General features: G+C 37.4%; 1 protein-coding gene across 2 annotated transcripts; it reads right to left on the minus strand.

The window, feature by feature from the left end:
• Positions 1-330: 330 nt before the first annotated feature.
• On the minus strand, positions 331-5,947 carry LOC111787940 (protein STRUBBELIG-RECEPTOR FAMILY 8). Of its 2 annotated transcripts, none has more exons than XM_087127129.1 (16): positions 5,639-5,947; positions 4,613-4,745; positions 4,460-4,531; positions 4,322-4,387; positions 4,171-4,242; positions 3,995-4,066; positions 3,768-3,839; positions 3,613-3,678; positions 3,462-3,527; positions 3,071-3,384; positions 2,733-2,989; positions 2,047-2,318; positions 1,816-1,951; positions 1,613-1,752; positions 1,377-1,533; positions 331-784 (listed from the first exon to the last, which is right to left on the minus strand). In XM_087127129.1, exons 1-16 carry the CDS (start codon positions 5,712-5,714, stop codon positions 614-616), a joined length of 2,142 nt encoding a protein of 713 aa, XP_086983255.1. In that variant the 5' UTR covers positions 5,715-5,947; the 3' UTR covers positions 331-613. The 2 variants fall into 2 exon arrangements, with proteins under 2 accessions (XP_086983255.1, XP_023523811.2); XM_023668043.2 differs by having other exon boundaries at positions 331-753; positions 5,639-5,946.
• Positions 5,948-20,602: the final 14,655 nt, after the last annotated feature.

A 20,602-nucleotide genomic window follows, 5' to 3' on the forward strand; every position in this document is an offset into this window, starting at 1 on the left:
AAGAGGTAAAATACTTCACTACCCTCTTCAACAGACGTGAGACCTCACACAAACAAACTAAACCAGACTCAAACACAAATAATATTGATGCTCGAGCATTCAAAGATATAACATGTTCATAAAAGCCTAAAAATTTAAATTTTATTGATAACGTGTTCATATAAGTTACGAATGTTTGTTTAATCCATCACACCTAAATGATGTAAAAGTTATATATTTATAATAAAATAAATTAGACTATATGGAAATAGTAATAAATGATACGTAATAAAAGCCTAAAAATTTAAATTTTATTGATGCTCGAGCATTCAAAGATATAACGTGTTCATATAAGCCTAAAAAATTAAAATTTATTTAATATTGTTTGGAAGCAATTTTGAAGTAAATAATATTATTATTGAAGGGAAGAGAAAAGCTTATAAAGAAACCATTTCTTGGTTGCTATACACTCTAATGTGGCCATAAGTTATAAAAACTTGCAACAATAATAAATATGTTAATTACAACAGCTTGCATTATCTGATTTAGATACAACTGGTTGACAGCTTGTCTCATCATCCCTCAGCCCTATGGTCTGGCTTCTGAGTGTTTTTTTTGTACTCAAAATTGCAACTCAACTCCCTCGTGGTCTGGCGTTTTGTAACTGAAACCCGACTCGTCGCTCGAATGCCTCTTTACCACACTGGCTCTTTGCACTAAACGCACCAATGCCTGTACTACTTCCGACATTGGTGGTCGAAATTCGGGTTCCGGCTGCAAAAGCCTCAAATCTTAGAACTAATACCTTTGAATAGAGAGAGAGAGAGTACAAAAATCCCAAGGACTACGTTTGTTTTCGTTTTAGTTAGTTAGTGTGAGATCCCTATTGGTTGAGGAAGAGAACAAAACACCCTTTATAAAGGTGTGTAAGCCTCTTCCTAGTAAACGCATTTTAAAAACCTTGAGAGGAAGCCCGAAAGAGTAAGCCCAAAGAGGACAATATCTGCTAGCGGTGGGTTTAAGCCGTTACAAATGGTATCAGAGCCAAACAATGGTTGATGTACTAGAGAGAAGACTGAGCCCCGATAGGGATGAACACGAGACGGTGTGTGCCAGAAAGGACGTTGGGTCCTAAAAGGGTGGATTGGGGGTCCCACAACAATTGGAGAAGGAAACGAGTGCCAACGAAGACGCTGGGCTCCCAAGGGAGGTGAATTGTGAGATCCCACATCGGTTGGAGAGGAGAACGAAACACCCTTTATAAGGGTGTGGAAATCTCTCCGCATTTTAAAAACCTTGAGAGGAAGCCCGAAAGGGAAAGTCCAAATAAGACAATATTTGCTACCGGTTAGCTTGGGCTTTTACAGTTAGATTCCGCAGTTACTAAAGAAGTTTACCTGAACACATAGAGCAATGATGTCGGCGAAGCGCGATAGAGATTTTGCAGGGTACATTCCATTCAAAGTAGGATCGACCATTTTCGCTAAGGCGTCAATATCGTGAAGTTGGGGAGTAGCCCATCTCACAAGCGACTGCTCCGATCTCACCCTCGAACTGAACAAAACGAAGGGGATGCGAGAAATTACATAGATATAATAACGTATCTAACTTAGTTCTAAGGAGAATAGTTTACCTGTCAAGCGGCTTTCGTCCCGTCAACAGCTCCAACATCACCACGCCAAAGCTGTACACGTCGCTTTTAACGGTGTATATTCCCGACAAGGCAAACTCCGGAGCACTGTAGCCAAAGGAACCAACCATCTGAGTAGAAACCTGCAAGAATCGTTTATTAACACGTTTACGAGCTCGAAAGAATAAGAATCCTTGAGTATTAACCTGTCGCTCTGTGTTGGGCGTTAAAGCAGCCAAACCGGAATCAGACAAATGGGGGTTGAGCTCTTCATCCAGTAATATGTTTGCTGTCTTCAAGTTTCTATGTACAACAGAAGGCAAGCATACCTCATGCAAGTATCTACAATAGAAATGTTCCGAATTAGACGAAAATTGGAATAGCATTTTTCGAACTCGAGAAGAGACTATCGAAGTTTGTAATGAACTCGAACATACTCTAAAGCTCTAGCTGTTCCAAGTGCTACTCGGATACGGGCGTTCCAAGTCAGTGTCTTGCTACTATCTTCAGCAAAATGGAGCATGTCGTGTAAACTTCCATTTCCAATGAACTCGTAAACGAGAAGACGCTGACCATGCTCGACGCAATAACCATTTAGTGTCACAATATTCGTGTGCCTCAATCTTGACATGTTTGAGACCGCTTCAAGAAAATTGTCTTCTTCCTGTAGCGACAACGCCGCATTGTCGATTTTCTTGATTGCCATTATCTATGAGGAATTAAATCACAGTATGTTATTCAAAAAGCTATAGGTAGCGACTAATTCGTGAAACTAATGGATAGATCAACAAGCATCGTGTTCCGAAAGAGAACCGTGCACAACTTCCGACCAACGATGCAACAGAAACTAATGGATAGATAACAAGCATCGTGTTTCGAAAGAGAACTGTGCACAACTTCCAAACAACGATGGAACAGAAACTAATGGATAGATCAACAAGCATAGTGTCTCGAAAGAGAACCGTGCACAACTTCCAACCAACGATGCAACAGAAACTAATGGGTAGATCAACAAGCATCGTGTTTCGAAACAGAACCGTGCACAAGTTCAGAAAGCAGAAACTGATTCTAAATGTATATGTTCACTCTTTAGGACGTATTATTGAAGATGAGACGAAGTTACCTTCCCGTTTGGAAACTCGGCTTTGTAAACACGACCGAGAGAGCCTTCACCGACTATGCATTCTTGACTAAAGCTATTTGTTGCACTTTGAAGAGAAGCAACAGTGTAAGAAGTTGCAGTAATAGGGGACTTTATCCTTTTCACCGATCCGTTTTTCGCTTGTAATCTCTCGGGATTCATTTTCTCCGCAGGGAGTGGCTTAATATCTGCAACAGCAGCAACGCTTTTAACCCGATGCTCGTGCACCTCCGTATTCACTGTAACAAAGGTTAAGATCAAGATGTTTAGCTGATCGTCATAGTCGAACTGAATCATAACTAATGCTAATTATCCCCTACCGCTAGTGCCAATAGACAGCCTTCCGCTCGAAGCTCGTAGACCGATGTTCTTCCGTTTTCTCTTCTGGATGCATACAGCAAAAGCAACCAACACAATGAGGACAAAAATTATAGCACCCAAAATTATCCCTACTATTTCCAAAACTGACAAGCCTTTCTTCGAGTTTGATGAACTGCTATCAGAGCTTGAGGCAGTGTGGTTGCCACCGCCGGACCCAGGGTGTCGGGGGCTGTTACGAGATCGACCAGGAGGAGGTGGAGTGAAAGGGGGTGGAGGAGGTGCAGGACTGTTGTCGAATGAATTACCATCGTATCTGTTTTATGTAGACGATATATTTAAATACATTATGTAACAGTTTAATATATCTAAGATAAATAAGCAATCACTGACATGAAATTTTCGATCGACTTCAGTTCTTGAGGTATCCATCCACTGAAATTATTATTCGCTACATTTCTGTAACGAAAAGAGAAAAAGAAATATGAAACGGAAACGAGATAACAGCCGACAGGAGCTGGAGCCACATTACATAAGAACTTACAGCGTCGTTAGAGGCAAACTGATAAGATTATTGAGCGAACCAGTCAATTGGTTGTTCTGTAAAAAGCTACAAAACGAAGAACGAATCGACTTAAAATGTCAGTTTCTGCTTTTTAATCGTCGTTAGAAAAGAACGCCGGAGTTTGAAAAGCTTACAGAGAAGAAATATTTGACAATGAGCTCAAGGAAATCGGAAGATCCCCGGTAAAGTTGTTGAAAGAAAGGTCCCTGAAAAAACATTGGACGATAAGCTCAATGAGATATCATTAATATGACTTGATATGATCGACATCGTTAAAAGTCATGAAAATGGAAGCATAGCGAACAAAGAAGTCATTACATAAACAAAGAACCGGAAGGGACGATTCAAAGAAGAATCTTACAAGGTCCCCAGGGAAGTAAGATTCGTGAAAACGTCTCCTATCGCCTGAGCTAGCAAATTATGGCTCATATTCCTAAACGGGAGGGTTCGAGGGAGAAACACGGTCAGTGGCATCAAATTCTAATTTAATAGCTTAAAAAAACGTTGACCGATATATTGAACTGTAAAATCACTCACAGATAATTGAGAGAAGCCATGGTGGAAAGTGAATAAGGAAGATTACCAGTTAATTTGTTTTTTGCCATATTTCTACACAGATGATTGAACAGAAGTTAGCAACTAAACAAGAACAAACAAAGAACCAAATCAAAACCATGATTACGCGTACAGGCTCGTGAGGTTCGGCGGTAATTGGTAAGGAATCGTGTCGTGAATATTGTTGTCGCTCATATCACTGAAAAAACATAGATTATCAAATTTGGGAACCCCACAAGAACATGATAGGAAAATAGCATAGAACACTCACAGATTTCTCAATGAAATAAGGCTCAAGAGCGCATAGCCCATCGTGCCATTCAGCCCCAACCCGGAAATCTCACTGTTGCAATAAGCAGCAAATCGGATTAGTTAAAGCAATCAAGCAATAGAATGCCATAAAGGAATTATGAGTATCACTCACATGGAGACAACAGCAGAGCCTTCACAAGTCACCCCTTTCCATAACTCAACACATGGATCACCGCCACTACCAATCCAGCCAGTCAGCTGTGGAGGACTGTTCAATGAGGTGTATATAACTTGCAAAGCTTGAACTACAACATTAGAAAGAAACATGAGAAGAATAACAATCATTTGTCAAACAACCAGAGTTTTCTGTTAGGAATCACGACTCTCTACAATCCCTCCCAACAATCCTCGTACACCATAGAGCCTCCACTGAGGTCTATGGAGCCCTCGAACAGCCTCCCCTTAATCGAGGCTCGACTCCTTTCTCTGGAGTTCTTAAACAAAGTACATGACTAAGTTAAGGGCATGACTCTGATACCATGTTATCCACTTTGAGCTTAAGCTCTCCTGGCTTTGTTTTTGAGCTTCCCAAAAGGGCTCATACCAATGGAGATGTATTCCTTACTTATAAACCCAGGATTATTCCCTAAATTAGCCAATGTGAGACTCCCTCCCAACAATCCTCCCCTCGAACAAAATACACCAGAGCCTCCACTGAGGTCTATGGAGTCCTCGAATAGCCTCCCCTCGATCGAGGCTCGACTCCTTTCTCTAGAGCCCTTTTTGTTCAACAATTGACTCACTTTTGACTAGGCTCACAATGTCTTTGTTCGACATTTGAGGATTCTATTGATACGGTTTAGTTAAAGGCATGACTCTACTACCATGTTAGGAATCACAACTCTCCACAATAGTATAACATTGTCCACTTTAATTAGCCAACGTGGGACTCCCTCCCACCAATCCTCGACATTTTCAGAAGATTCATAACTCAACAAGAACAGAGGAAATCACTGAACTGGGTTTTCTCAACAGAGATCAATAGACATATAAACAACAAAGAAATCAAAATCCCACTAGAACATACACGAATCACATTCCAAACAAACCAAATCCAGCAAATCCAGCAATCCCAGATCAAAAAACAGAGCAGAAAAGGGGAAATGGAAAGGTAAAGAGAAATCAACCCATTACCCACCATCAGAAGCAAGAGTAAGAGCAGGAACAAGCGGAACAGAACCAAAGATCAAGAAGAAAAACACCCAGAAAGCCATTACACCTCCAAACACATTCAGCAGTGCTCTGATACCCTCTTGTTCTTCAAGGGTTTAGAACATGCAGAAGCAAGAATGAAGTAGAGATCAATGGGGAGAGGGAGGAAGCATCGCCATAAAAGAAAATGACAGCTAGAGAGAGAAGGAGATTCGAAGCTTATGAAGAGAGAGATAGAGAGAGGGGAAAAAATGGGAAAATGGGGAAAATGGGAGTAAGAGTGTGTCGGCGAAAAAGAAAAAGGGGGGAATTAAAAGTGTGGAAATTAGTGAAAAACAGGAAAAAGGGTGAGATTTTGTATGTAAGCCAACGCAAGCAACGTATGATGAGTACATACATTTTCATTTTCTCTTCTTCTTCTTCATCTCTCCTTTCTTTATTCCACTTCACTAAGATCCTTTTCTTTTATTCTCACGTTCTAATGCTAAATTTTTGGTTACGTCAAATCTTTTCAAATTTTTTTTTATCCTTTTCTCTTTCTTCAACGTTTTTTTTTTTATTGAATATTAATAAAGATTAGACTTTCAATTTCACTCCTGTTTCTCATTCTTTAACAAATTGTGAGTGATTTAGAATCGTACCCATATTAATTAAATTTGGTAATTTGTATTTTTCAATACCCAATTTTGCTACGTTATTAATTGGAAGATAAATATTTTTTTTTTATTTTTGGTAATAAATCAAGATTTTAAGTCTTCATTAATAAGTGTTTTTATTTCTAGTTACCATTTAAGTATAAATTCTTAGATTTTGTGAGAAAAACTTTATAAAATTTTGTATTTAAGATACATAATACGAAAAACAGTTAAATGGGAAGAACACCTTTTATCTTTGAGGTTGACTTTGGATGTATTTGGATCTCTGTGTTTTACTTGACATCTTTAACTCGCCGAGATTTAAGATAACTTTTTTGGTCTCTAACTTTTAACACTTTTAGCCATGGTTGTTACGGATATAATTAATCACACAATTGGTTAAAAAATCCAGTAAATCAGGAAGGCTTGAACAAAGGAGCAAAGCCGAAAACCAAGTACAAAAGAAGAAAGCTCGACGCTTAGTCAACCCCTTGGAGTTATGTCGGGTTTATAAGAAGCATGTTTGCGTTGAGTGTTGTGAAGCTATACATTTTATCATCATTTTTATTGTAATAATTGATGCTCGGGATTCAGGTTAGAGTTCGAAATTCAAATTTGGTAGTTATTGGTCTCACATTCCTCTATGACATGGTCACGTTACTTACTTCTCGCTTATAAGAGTGAAGACTATACTCATAAATAAACACGAGTCTTTCTTCATCTCCTCAATTAATGTTTTATTTTTGTTCTTCACCATCATGAGTAGCTGAATCGTTTTGGCTTGACTCATGGTAAAACTCTATATTTCAACACTTTTGCATTGGTAATACTGATTGGACTGAATTAGAAGCACGTTCTTAGCATTTGAAATGTTAAATTACATGAAATCTCATGAGAATGAGAGTTTTAATGGATAGAGTGTATTAAATATAAAAGAACTACTCGTAGACTTAAAAATATATCAAGTTTCTTGTTAATCAATCTTGTATGAAAATGTAAGAATTTGTTGTGTTTAATATCGTTCTTTAAAGAGCGAGGGTAATTAGGTACCGATGTTTAATTGAGAAAGAGGGGTACGTGGATGACTAGTTCAAGAGACAAGAGGATATAAATAAACATCGAAGATGGGGTGCAGAGGAAGTTCGACTCCAATGACAAACGTCTCGAGGTAAACTACCACTTCCCTGAGGGGAGGTTGGGGAGGTTCGATAGAAGTTTCTTGGAGATTTTGAACCTTCATTTGGATGCAAAAAAAAGAAAACCTTGATTTCTATAAACCTAAAGTTGCTATCGTTATCATAACTTATGCTCTTATGCATAATTAAATATTTAAAACTTTATTATAAAACACTGTCATGGACTTATGTGTTCGAACACATCTTTAAAACAACATAACGAAAACTAAATGAAATAAATAAACAATAAAAGTAAAAAACACCCTATCCTAACCTAAACTCTAAGAAATAAAAATACCACTATCTTATGCATGTGTCATGGTCTTGACTAGCGATGTCATTGTCAGCCGTATAGGAATGTCTTGCATTTACCTGAAAAAGAAATAACACACGACTTTAGTATTGTAAGAAATACTTAGTAAGTGACCCCACTATTGGGGTCAAGGAATGCAAACACATGCAACTCATGATTAGGGACCTATCGTTAAACCATCATAGGGGTGGCCTCCCGTCAGGATAAAATTGAATTTATAGTATTTTCCTACACATAACTCACACATGAGAGCGTGGATCTCCAAGCGGTTCGCACCCCTTTGGACCCATCATAGTCGAGCTAGCTGTCCGTAGCGACATCTAGAGGACATCAGACCCTCGAGTATCATGCGAGGCATGATGATCATCATCATCATAGTGTACGCGTCAATACTCATCATCATTAATGGAGAAAGTAACTCGATATATGTACACACAAAATGCATGAGTCCCAATAATTTTCATCTTTATGACATAACCCTATACCCATCCATATATTACTCTAAGTAACTGCATCCATTGCCTTCATACGATCGTTAACATTAACTAGTGTTGGGTCTTAGAAAAATCATCGTATAATGCATCATGACATTTAATACATGCACATCATTTTTATATAGAATAACATCATATTATGTCATCTCATCATCATATATCTTACATCGTCATGATATCATATATATCATCACATCATCACATAACATCATCACATCAATATATAACATCATCACTACAACATAATTACATCATAATATAACATAAACTAGGGGAGGGATGCAAGATTGGTTGGAATTTCTAGAAGTGTTGGTTTCTCGTTAGAATTCCGCGATTTTTCGGTGACTCTCCCTCCTCCCACTTTTTTCCCTCCAACTTCTGTTACAATCTATCTAAATTTTTTTAAATCGATATAGATCTAGATGTCAGATGATCTTTCGATTATGAATATATTAATTTTATATGCATTAAGATTGTGATATCAAACAAGTGTATATCCATTCGTTCAAATATAATTTTAGCTATAGCTTTAATATGATATTGGATAGCATTTATAGCAATATAGTCAACATTATGATTTGAGATTTAATTTCTCTTATCCATATGATGTCTCTTTTTCTTTTATTTTTTTTAGGGAAATTATTGTGACAAAAGTTTGTCGGGTTCTAATTTATAGGAATGCCAACAAGGACAACAATTTTTTCAAAAAACAAATCATACAATTTTCATCATATATTTAAAAATATAAGTAATACAAATATAAAAATCATGAAAATTAATGATTTTTTCAATTATTTAATAAAAGTTATCATAATACATTATTTAGATAATATTCATATACAGATTAGGTCAACCAATCGTTAAAAGTATAATAATTTTATAATATTAAAGTATGGAAAACTTAGTAAAACGATTTTACTCGATATTTTTTCAACTATCTCGAAAAATAATATTTTATCCACTAAGATTTCGACATGTGGCTAAACATTTTAAACATTGATCGTAGCTATTGTTGACCGAAAATGTTCATCGCTAGGTCGGTCCATTCTCAAGTCTAATTGATAATTTCGAACTAATTTAGTTGAATCAATTCAATTTTGAATGGTGCTAACTTTAACACGGTATTAGGGTTTGACTAGCGTTTTCGTGAGTTATAAAGAAAAAGAACATACTATTATCACATTCGATAGTTTTTTTTAGGTAAGTAGCTAGTTGGGTAGTTTTTAAGCTTTAACTTAAATGATAATTATAAAAGTAAACGAAATGTTATCGTTTGAGAAGAGAATTACGATGTAGGACCTAGTATCCTACTTAAGCTCTCATTTAATGATGATTATGTTTAAATATGAAATGGTGTAGCACGACACGTGAGTTACTATGTAGGGCCCAGTAATTTTACTTAACCCCTAATCTGAATGATGTTTTCGATTAAGTATGAAACATTATAACATGATATGTGAATATACTAACTATGTATGAGCTAAAGTATGACACGTAAAACTTTAGGTCATTCCCCTATGCTTATAATGTAACTCTTAATGGCCCCCGACTATCTATAGTAGTGATGGAGTCGTTTGTGGCTAGGTTACATAGGTAGCTTAGTTCTTCCGTCGTAGTTCTAGTTAGTTGCAAAGCTAGACCAATAAAAACTAGAAGTATGGTTATTATGTTTCAACGTGGATTGCTTACAATCCAACCTTGAAAGGAGCATAGCATCCTCGCTGGCACTTGTTCCTTCCTTCAATCAATGTGGGACCCCCACCAAATCCACCCCCATTCGGGGCCCAGCGTCCTTACTAGCACATTGCCTCGTGTCTACCCCTTCAGGAAACAACCTCCTTGCTGGCACATAGTCTGGTGGCACACCGCCTCGTGTCTACCCCGTTCGGGGAACAGCCTCATCACTGGCACATAGTCTGGTGTTTGGCTCTGTAACGACCCAGATCCACCGCTAGTAGATATTGTCCTCTTTGGGTTTTCCCTTTCGGGCATCCCCTCAAGGCTTTAAAACGCGTCTGCTAGGGGAAGGTTTCCACACCCTTATAAAGGGTGATTTGTTCTCCTCCCCAACCAATGTGGGACATCACAATCCACCCCTCTTCGGGGCCCACCGTCCTCGCTGGCACTCGTTCCTTTATCCAATCGATATGGGACCGCCCCCAAACCCACCCCCCTTTGGGCACTCGTTCCTTTATCCAATCGATATGGGACCGCCCCCAAACCTACCCCCCTTTGGGGCCCAGCGTTCTTACTGGCACACCGTCCGGTGACTGGCTTTGATACCATTCGTAACGACCCAGATCCACCGCTAGCAGATATTGTTCTCTTTGGGCTTTCACACCCTTATAAAGGGTGATTTGTTCTCCCCCCAACCAATGTGGGACATCACAGGCTCTGATACCATTTGTAACGGTCCAGACCCATCACTAGCAGATATTGTCCTCTTTGGCTTTTCCTTTCGGGCTTCCCCTCAAGGCTTTCAAACGTGTTTATTAGAGAAAGGTTTCCACACCCGTATTTCGTTCTCCTCCCCAACCAATGTGGGATTGTGGGATCTCACATTCTCGACACCCGTCGGTTTAAAATCCGCTAATTATACAAACATATATAAATATTAAACATGAATTTTAAAAAAGAAAAGAGATACATTTAATCATTTCCTTTTTCTTTTTATCTCTCTAATCCATTGCCTCTCTTTTTCTTAAAAAAAGATTATATATATTTCAATATTCTAACGCTATCTTTACTCACCAACTATTCTTTATACCTTTATTTAAAAAATAATACATAAGTTCTTCATTACAAATTAAATACCTTCAAAAAGTACGAAATATTTTAATTAAAAAAAGGGCATTAAGAAAAAACAAATTGACGACTAAAATTGAATAACAAAGAATCAATGGAAGGTATGAAAAGGCAATTGCAATCTCAATAATTTTAAAAGGGTAACATGGTCTTTTGGTATTCTTATACTAATTAATTTAGTGACAATATCATTAGTAATTATGGTTTTCTTTAATTAACCTTTTGCTTCTTTTTCATCATTTAAATATTAAATTTCAACGCCGCGTTTTTATAATTGCATTAGGTGAGAAGCCATGCACAATCATTAAATCATAAATATATATATATATATATATATATATATATATATATATTTTTTTTTTTTTTTTTATGTTATGAGAACTCGATCGAGGGGTACTTGAGATCACACATCCAATTGAGAGCAATCGTGAGAATAAAATGTTTAGGAAAGATTTTAAAGAATTAAAAATCACTACTTATATCAATAAGGTACACATACGTGTTTTGCCTAGAGTAATTTTATGTTGGGTGGCCTTCTCATAGTTTTCCTAGAATGCATGTGAGTGAAATCAAAGCATGCTGGAAAGACTCGTGTTTTCCTAGAATGTATGTAAGTGAAGACAAAACATACGGGAAGGACTTGTGTTGGTCTGTAGTAGGGGTATACATGGTCCGGGTTAGGTTGAGTTGAGAGATTTTTTGACCCAACCCAAAAGTTCGGGTTGGGTGGATTGGTAACCCAACCCAACCCGAAACTTTTCACAACCCAACCCAACTCAAACCTCTATTTTCGGTTTGGGTTCAGGTTGGGTTGTCAATTTTTTTTTTTAAATTTCATTTATCACCCTTATAATTATTGAATATAATCTTAGATGAAATATATTCACACACAAATACAAATCAATCTATAATTATTCACAATAATAATTATAATAATAATAAACAACGAGCGAAAATTGTAACATATTAACATAGTTTAACATTATCATAAAACTAAAGACAACTAAATACCGACATTTCTTGAGAATTGGTTAAAGTAACAAAAATATAATAACAGATCATGAAATTAAATAAACAATAAAAAACGATTAGTTTAAAGATATTGTATATAACCAAAATATATATATATATAAATATTTAATTTAAATATGCTTATTTATTTGTGACCTTATAGTCCTAAACTATTAGAAAATTAAAAATATATATAAATTGTGATATAATAATGTTGCAACAAATAGACAATAAATATATTAGAATTTAGAATATACTTTAAAAATATAATATATATATATATATATATATATATATATATATATATATATATATTTATGAACATTGAACGCAACATAATTATTTAAAAATTATATAAAATGTATAATAATTATATGTTAGCTTATTCTAATGTGTTTTAAAATAATAGAAAACAAATAGACAATAAATACATTAAAATTTAAAATACGCTTTAGAATTATATATATATATATATATTGAAAGCTATAAGCATTTATTTCAAAATAATTTAAGCATAGGTATAAATGATAGTGTTCTTAGATTAGCCTCAGTACCACTTGGGCAAACCCATTGATACGAAAATATTCTTAATACATTTTATATATTTTTATTTGGCTTGGGTCAACCTAAAGGTTTTGCCCACGAACCCAAAACTGAACCGATTCAGTTCAGGTTTCGAAAATTGAACCCAACCCTACCCGAAATGCTAATCCAACCCAACCCAACCTTTATAGTTCGAGTTGGTTGGTCCGGGTTGTCAGGTTGTCAGGTTGAATGTACTCCCCTAGTCTGTAGCTATAGTGTACTCGTGTTTTCCTAGAATGCATGTGAGTGAAGTCAAACCATGCTGGAAGGACTCGTGTTTTCCTAGAGTGCATGTGAATAAAGACAAAACATACTGGAAGGACTTGTGTTAGTTTGTAGGAATAGTTTACTCGTGTTTTCCTAGAATGCATGTGAGTAAAAACAAAACATGTTGGAAGGACTCGTGTTGGTATGTAGGGATAGATTTCACTCTTAAAAGTGAAGAGTGAGTGAAGACAAAACATGTTGGAAGGACTCGTGTTGGTCTATATTCATTCTTAAAATCGAAGAGTAAGTGAAAACAAAACATGTTGGAAGGACACGTGAAAGCGAAGAGTAAGTAACGTAACCATCAGGTGTCGTTTCTTGTTTAGTATTGTGATATGTACTCTAGGTGATTGATGGATGTTATCTTCAGCTTATTTGCTTGTATGCATGATATAGTATGTTTTACCTCCAAGTGTTTGACTAAGTGTTTTCCTTGTAGAGCATGCTTATCCACAGAGTTAAGGGCTTAGAGTTAGGTTGGCTAAACGATGGCCTAGGTTAGGGTGCCTCTAGTAGCCTGTAAAAAGTGGGGAGTTAGGCTACATTGTAAAAAGAAAGTCTCTTACTTCTTTTCATCGCACTTAAACGGTTCGAAGCCAATCAGAGAATACATTTTTCTAACGGCTCCAGGCTAACATTTTGACTAATCTGATACGCTCGGACTCTATCTTACTAGTTTCAACTCTTCAGAAGCGTTAAGGTTAGTATGACTATCTTTTAGCTAATTTAACTTATTTGAGTTAAACCTAAAATTATTATATGAAAAATTAGATTTAGTTAGTTTAAATTATTTAGAATCAAGCTTAAATTATATTAGGTCAAAATAGGTAGTTTAAATTATTTGAAGTAAGTTTAAATTATTTTATGTAAAATTAGATGAGCCAATTTTCATAGCAGAATTCTAATTTATGATTGTGGTAATCGATTGGTAGAATTAAATTTCACAGAACAACCTTAAGCTAGCATCAAGAGTCGTACTAGTTTTGGCCTAGGTCAACTAAGTAAATGACCTTACTTTTGGTTCAGTTGGAAGAATTCTTATGTATGATGATACGTGCCTAGTGGCCATACACGTGTATGTGTATGTGTTATATGATATCTTTTATCTAGTACAAATTCCCATATATTATATTTAAAATATTAAAAAAGAACTTTACATTTCATAATTGTATCGTTACAATTATGAATATTCTATTTAGAACAAATAATTAAAAGAATAAAAAAAGAAAAGAAAAAAGAGGTGTAGAAAGGAGTGGGCCCAAAGGAGTGGACCGACTAAGGCTTCGTTTGGGAGGAAATGACCAAAATGTCCAGTTTTGGACTGTCTTCTTTTTGGACTTTCCAATGGCGTCTCTGACTTTTCACTTTTCACATTGTGCCAAAAAACCAAAAAAGCCCTCATAATTCATTAATACGGTGATCGCGTGGGCCCACTGCCCCAAGTCCATTTCCAGCCCAATATAGTTTTTTGACCGGAAAAAGATAGCGACCTACACCTTTGAAAATGATTCCTTAAGCCGACATTACCTTCAATTCATATTTGATATATATATATATATATATATATTTTAAATTCATCAAATATATATATAATCCAGCCACGACAATAGTGGGGAATTTTCCGCAATGGGCGAAAGCCTGACGGAGCAATGCCGCATGGAGGTAGGAAGGCCTACGGGTCGTAAACTTCTTTTCTCAGAGGAGAAGCAATGACGGTATCTGGGGACTAAGCATTGGCTAACTCTTTGCCAGCAGCCGCGGTAATATCGAGGATGCAAGCATTATCCAGAATGATTGGACGTAAAGCGTCTGTAAGTTACATAAAGTTTCATGATTCGTTGGATTTCACGCAACCACCAAACTATTTCCTCCATTTCAATCTATCTCTTGTCCGAGCGGAGCGATTGAAACTAAATCAGAATCTAGCATTGAAATTAAGCTATGTTCTCGATTGCTCTATGAGTGGAGGACATATTGTAGCTTACTCATTACTAAACTTGGAAAATGTGGTTTGTTCTACTCAATAAATCAACGAGGGGAAGGAACGATCCTAACTCATATATCCATTGACTAAACAAACTTATTATTTTACAACTAAAAAAATAACAAAATAGCGGATTGAATGCATTTACATTATTTTGCCCAAGCAACCATATCTTATGGTTCTCGGGCTAAATCATGTATGAATTCAAATATTAACTCAACTCTAGTTTATTCATGCCGATCCAAGTCGATCCTACATGTATGGTTGTATAAGGAATTTAGAATGGCTACCTACCGTGTTTGAAAATTTATGAGACTTCCTCCTGCTTAATAACCTAAGTATCTCAAAATAGTTAAAGGGTAAAAAATCGAGCTTAACCAAACTAGCTAAGCTGGTTTAGTTGAGTCGATCCAATTTACGTGTATTTTCTTCTTCTAGCAAAAATTTTCATCCTTTTCTAAGTGTTCAAGACCTCAGTTTAACTAGATTTCTTTATCACTATTATAGATTTCTTTCCTACGATCATATTAGTACTCGCAATTGCACTCGTACTCGTTAGCATTAGTAGCTGACCAACTCGAGTGTGCCATGTGGCAGCACCAGAACGCGTGTCCGTACGCGCAGGTGGAGGTGCGTGTGGAATGTCCTTTTGACATGTGGAAGCGTGTGTATAAGTATGTTTTTGGCCCGTTCGACTTCTGTTTGCCCAATTTTCATCCCAATTCCAATCTTAACCATATTTTTATGTGAATTAGGACCTAATTAGTGAAATCAATATTTTTGGACACCCTATTCACATAGGAACGCTAAACGAAAGCGCACGTGTCAATTATGTAAGTCACCACATGGAATGAGGAAGAAATGCTTGTAGGATTCGCTTGGTTGCATACATGCTAGTATGTTGATTAGTTTTCCCATGAAAAGAATTTAGGATATATGTTAATGAAGTGTATGTATGCATAATGGGACGCATGTTGGGAATTATTTGACTCATATAATCATGTTTCATGCTTCCGCTATATTGATATATGTTTAATTCATGCTAAAAGGAGGATGAGAAATTGTGAACTTTGCGCTCCGGGTGTTGATGGATGTTATTGCCCCGTTGAGCATGTATGTTTATTTTGCATGAACTAAGTATGTTGATTCTAGATAACTATTGTGTGCATACTCATTAATTTCCATGATCCAATATCATAAGTCTACGGATTTGATGTTAGAGTGGCTAGTCACTAAGTATAGACCTAACCTTTCCCTTAGAAGTCGAATGAACCACCACAACTGTAATGACCCTAAATTTTACCTATTTAATCTAAGGTCATTACTATACCTTGAAATACAGAATATACATTAAATGTGTAACGACCCGGGAAAGAAAGTAAAAAAAAAAAAATAATAAATAAAAAAAAAAAAAAAAAAAAAATATATATATATATATATATATATATATATATATATATATATATATATATATTAATAATAAATAAATAAATAAATGAAAACGAAAAAAAAAAAAAAAAAAAAAGAAACTCAGTCGCCGGAAAACCCGCGAGTTTTCCGGCGACCGCCGAGTTTCGCGGAACCCACGCGAAACAACGGCCACAGCACGCCCACCCTCAGCCCAGCATCTTCAGAACGCGTGCAAAGGGAGAAAAGAGAGAAAATTTCGAGAGAGAGAGAGTTCGGACAAACGTCGGCGAGTGTCCAGTTTCTCCGACGAGCCCTCAAACCACCCTTAAACCGACACTAAACGACCTGTTACTACCGTAAGAGAGATCCCTAACGAAAGCACAATAACTCAGGGTGCGTTTTGTGTTATTTCGTAAGCGTCGTCGTCGGTAACCGAGGTCGGAAAGTTAGGTTTCTTAATCGATTCTTAGATCTATGGCTTTTAGGGGCTTTTAGGCCGCAAAACTCCCAAAAAGGAAAGAAGAACGACGAACAAAGAGGAAAAGGGAAGGAAGAGAACCGAAATCGGCAACGGAAACGCCGCGGGAAGGAGAGAGAAAGCTCGCCGGAAAATCGGCCAAAGTCGGGTAAGGAAGACGAGATCCACGGATCCGGGTCAACCCGAACCCAGAACCCGGGAGAGCCAGCCCGTTCCTCCCTTGGCCTCTGCCTTCGGCCCAGCCCAACTACAGCGGCCCAAACCTCAAACCGGCCCAGAAGCTACGGTTCAGTTGAACCAACCCAGACTAGACCCACGGTCCAATTGAGCCGGCCTGCAAACCAAACACTTGCGGCCCAGCCCAGTAAGCCGAGGCCCAACGTTTAGCCTTGGCCCAGTAGCCTTCCACAGCCCGCGACCCGAACCGGACTCCGACCCGCGCTTCGACCCGACACTACCGCCCGACGTGGCTTTCTCTGCTGCTGCCACGTGTCACACAGCGGCGCGGCAGTCCTCAGCTCGGCTCGGCGCAAACGGCTCGGGCTCCCTTCGGTGACGCTCCGGCGGCTCCAGCGGCTGTTCGGCTCGGCTCACCTGTTTTCAGCCCGGTTTCCACTGTTTCGACCCTCCCGGATCTGTTTTCGGCCCCGATTAAGGTATCCGAGGCCGTTTTAGAGCAGTATTTCACATTTATTAAATTATAGGTAAATTAATTGTGAAATACTAACGGAAAGTGGTGAACGGCGTGATAGGAAACAAACCCAGCGAAGTAGGAAGCAGCTCTCACGGAACGGGAGCTTACGTTTAGCTATTTAGGGGGTACTTCGGCCGAGGCCAACCAAGTAAGTGGCCTTACTATAAGATAGGCTAAATAAATTGTATGATGCTTGATGATATGTGCCAGTTTATATATATTTGGTTGAGTGACGCTTAATATGTTTGACGCACGTTGTGGCATTATGATGAGCATGATGATTGCATGATTTTACCTTAATATGATGATGTTTTCCATATTGAGCATGCTAGATGATGATGAGTGCCATATTGCATCATGTCGTTAGATCGACGTAGGACACAACCCTAAGAGCATGAAAATGATATTAATATAAATATCCACGATATGCGTTACCTAGAGTAACAAAGAGATGAGACTAGAGGGTTGTGTCAGAAGAGACATTACGATGGATTTAGAGGGACCTCATGCATTTTGTATGTTCATAAGCATAGGGCTACTTCCCCTAGAGATGATGAGTGCGGACGCGCACCTTATGATGAGCGCGAATGCGCACAGGTGCGAAAGCACACAGATGAGGGTGTTCATGAGGCGCATGACACTATGGGGTTCCGCTGACCTCCGGACGTCGCTACAGATTAGCTTGACCAGAGGGTCCAGGGGGTGTGCGAGCGCCCTGGGGACTCACACTCGCACGTGTGAGTCGTGTGTAGGGAAGTACTACACATCCAATTTGTCCGAGACTGGAGGCCACCCCTAAGATGATTAGAGATTGGTCCCTATTCATGATTGCATGTGTTTGCATTAGCATGGCCCCTGTAGTGGGGTCACTTACTGAGTATTTCTTCGAAATACTCAGGTTGTGTGCCATATTTTTTTCAGGTAAAGGCAAGGCGCACTTGTACGGAGGACGGCGGCATCGCGAGCAGAGACTGTGGCACGTGCATAGGGTAGACTCATATTTGAATTTCTAGTCTTAAGTTAGAATAGGTTGTTTTGCATTTCATTGTTTTAAATTATTTTGTATTTGTTTTTGTTTTCTCTAAATTTCAGTATTTCATATTTAAACACGTAAGACCATGGCTGTGTTTTCCAGAGAAGAAGTTGTTTTAAACGTTTTTTTTTTTGAAGTTTACGTTATCAGTTATATTCATGTAAGAGTTATATTTCCGCATTATAGATGAGCATGAGACGTTAGTAGCGACTCTGAGTATGTGAAAATTTAGGGTCGTTACAAAATGGGTCCTATTCATAAATGCGACTTACACTCACCTTTTATTAACCAGTGAAATAGAAAATGATTACAAGGGAAAGAAAGAAAAAGAACATTATTGAAATAAAGGAAAAGGAACAAAACCGAAATGAATGTCTTATACTACCCTATGGTTTATTGTGCAAATACAATTCAACCTATACTAATGTTGCAAACCGAATTCAACCTAGACTATGAAATGGAAAAAAAAAAAAAACAACTACCCTATGCATGTGTCATGGTCCCGGGGTGTACGATGCCGCCGTAGATGTCACATGGGTGCCTTGCCCTTATCTGAAAAAGTAAAGTAGCACGAGGCTTGAGTATTTCTAGAATACTCAGTAAGTGACCCCCATCAGTGTTATGCAACAATCACACGCAATGAAATGATGGGACCTATCGTTTCGTTTTCCCTACGGTGCTGTCCTAACGGGTAATCGTGGACGTGTACCATATACTCTACACACAGCCCATACGTGCGAGTATGGGCTCACCAGCTAGTTCGCACACCACTGGACCACTTTCCTTATCCGGTGGGCATACTCTGGGAGCCCCTTATGCCGGGACCCGTTAAAACTAGTAACCATCACGGCAGCGCTATGCAAAGCATAACGATCGTTGCCCTGCCATTGGATCTACGCGTCTGTACCTCTTGATGGGATAGGGGTATCCCCCAGATGCATGAACACACAATATGCATGAGGTCCCCACTAGTCCTACATTTAACATTAATGAACATAACCCCTTGTCACGTTTCATGCTTACATGTCATTCTCATTTTCATTTCTTTACGTATCATACATATTCCTATCGGGGTTATGTTTCCATGTAGTTTACCGTATTTCATATCATACAATTCATGCTGTTTACATTCAAATATTCCGTACAATCATGCCATAGTCATTCAGGAATCACATATCGTTACATGCATATCATATCACATCAAACTAAACAGCATACATAGCATACATTCACGTTCACATGAGTTCGTATTTAAGTACATTAAACTGGCATACAATTCAATGACACGTGCAAATCTACGGGCACGTGCCAACATACAACAATTAACGCGTAACCTACGACGGGTGAGCCACTTACCTGGTTAGCTTAAGTCGTTGTCACGTATATATCCTTAATGAAAGTTAGATTCCGTCCTTTGAAATCCAAGTCAACCTATGTGAGCCCATGACATCAGTTTACAAGTTTGAACTCTATGAAATTATTTCTCTAATTTACCTGTTAAAATTATGATATTTCATATTAGACAAAATTTAATGGAGTTTCATGCCGTCTGATATTTCCTGTTTTATTTTTAAATTTGGTTCAACAAATCTTCCCTTCTCCTCTTTGTAATTATTTTTGTTCGGTAAATAGATTTTCAGTTATGTAAACATTTTCAATTCTGTAAATAAGATATTCCTCTAATTCTATATTTATTTTCATTCTGTAAACAGATATTGTTGGCAAATTTGAATTGATTGTTTGGCTACTATCTTAGATTTATGGATTTGCCAACTAAAATTTTATTGATTTTAACCTCATTTCCTATAACTTCAAATGCTAACAAACAAACAAACAAACAAAAAAAAAAAAAAAAAAAAAAAAAAGAATTGAATATGGGATCTGATTATAGTAAAATATGATTCTAACCTCATTTCCAACTTCAAATGCTAACAAAAAAAAAAAAAAAAAAAAAAAAAAATAATAATAATAATAATAATGAATTGAATATGGGATCTGATTATAGTAAAATATGATTCTAACCTCATTTCCTATAACTTCAAATGCTAACAAAAAAAAAAAAAAAA

The sequence above is a fragment of the Cucurbita pepo genome, chromosome 9 (assembly GCF_057944985.1).
Source record: "Cucurbita pepo subsp. pepo isolate OVF chromosome 9, ASM5794498v1, whole genome shotgun sequence".
In the NCBI taxonomy this organism is placed as follows: Eukaryota; Viridiplantae; Streptophyta; class Magnoliopsida; order Cucurbitales; family Cucurbitaceae; genus Cucurbita; species Cucurbita pepo.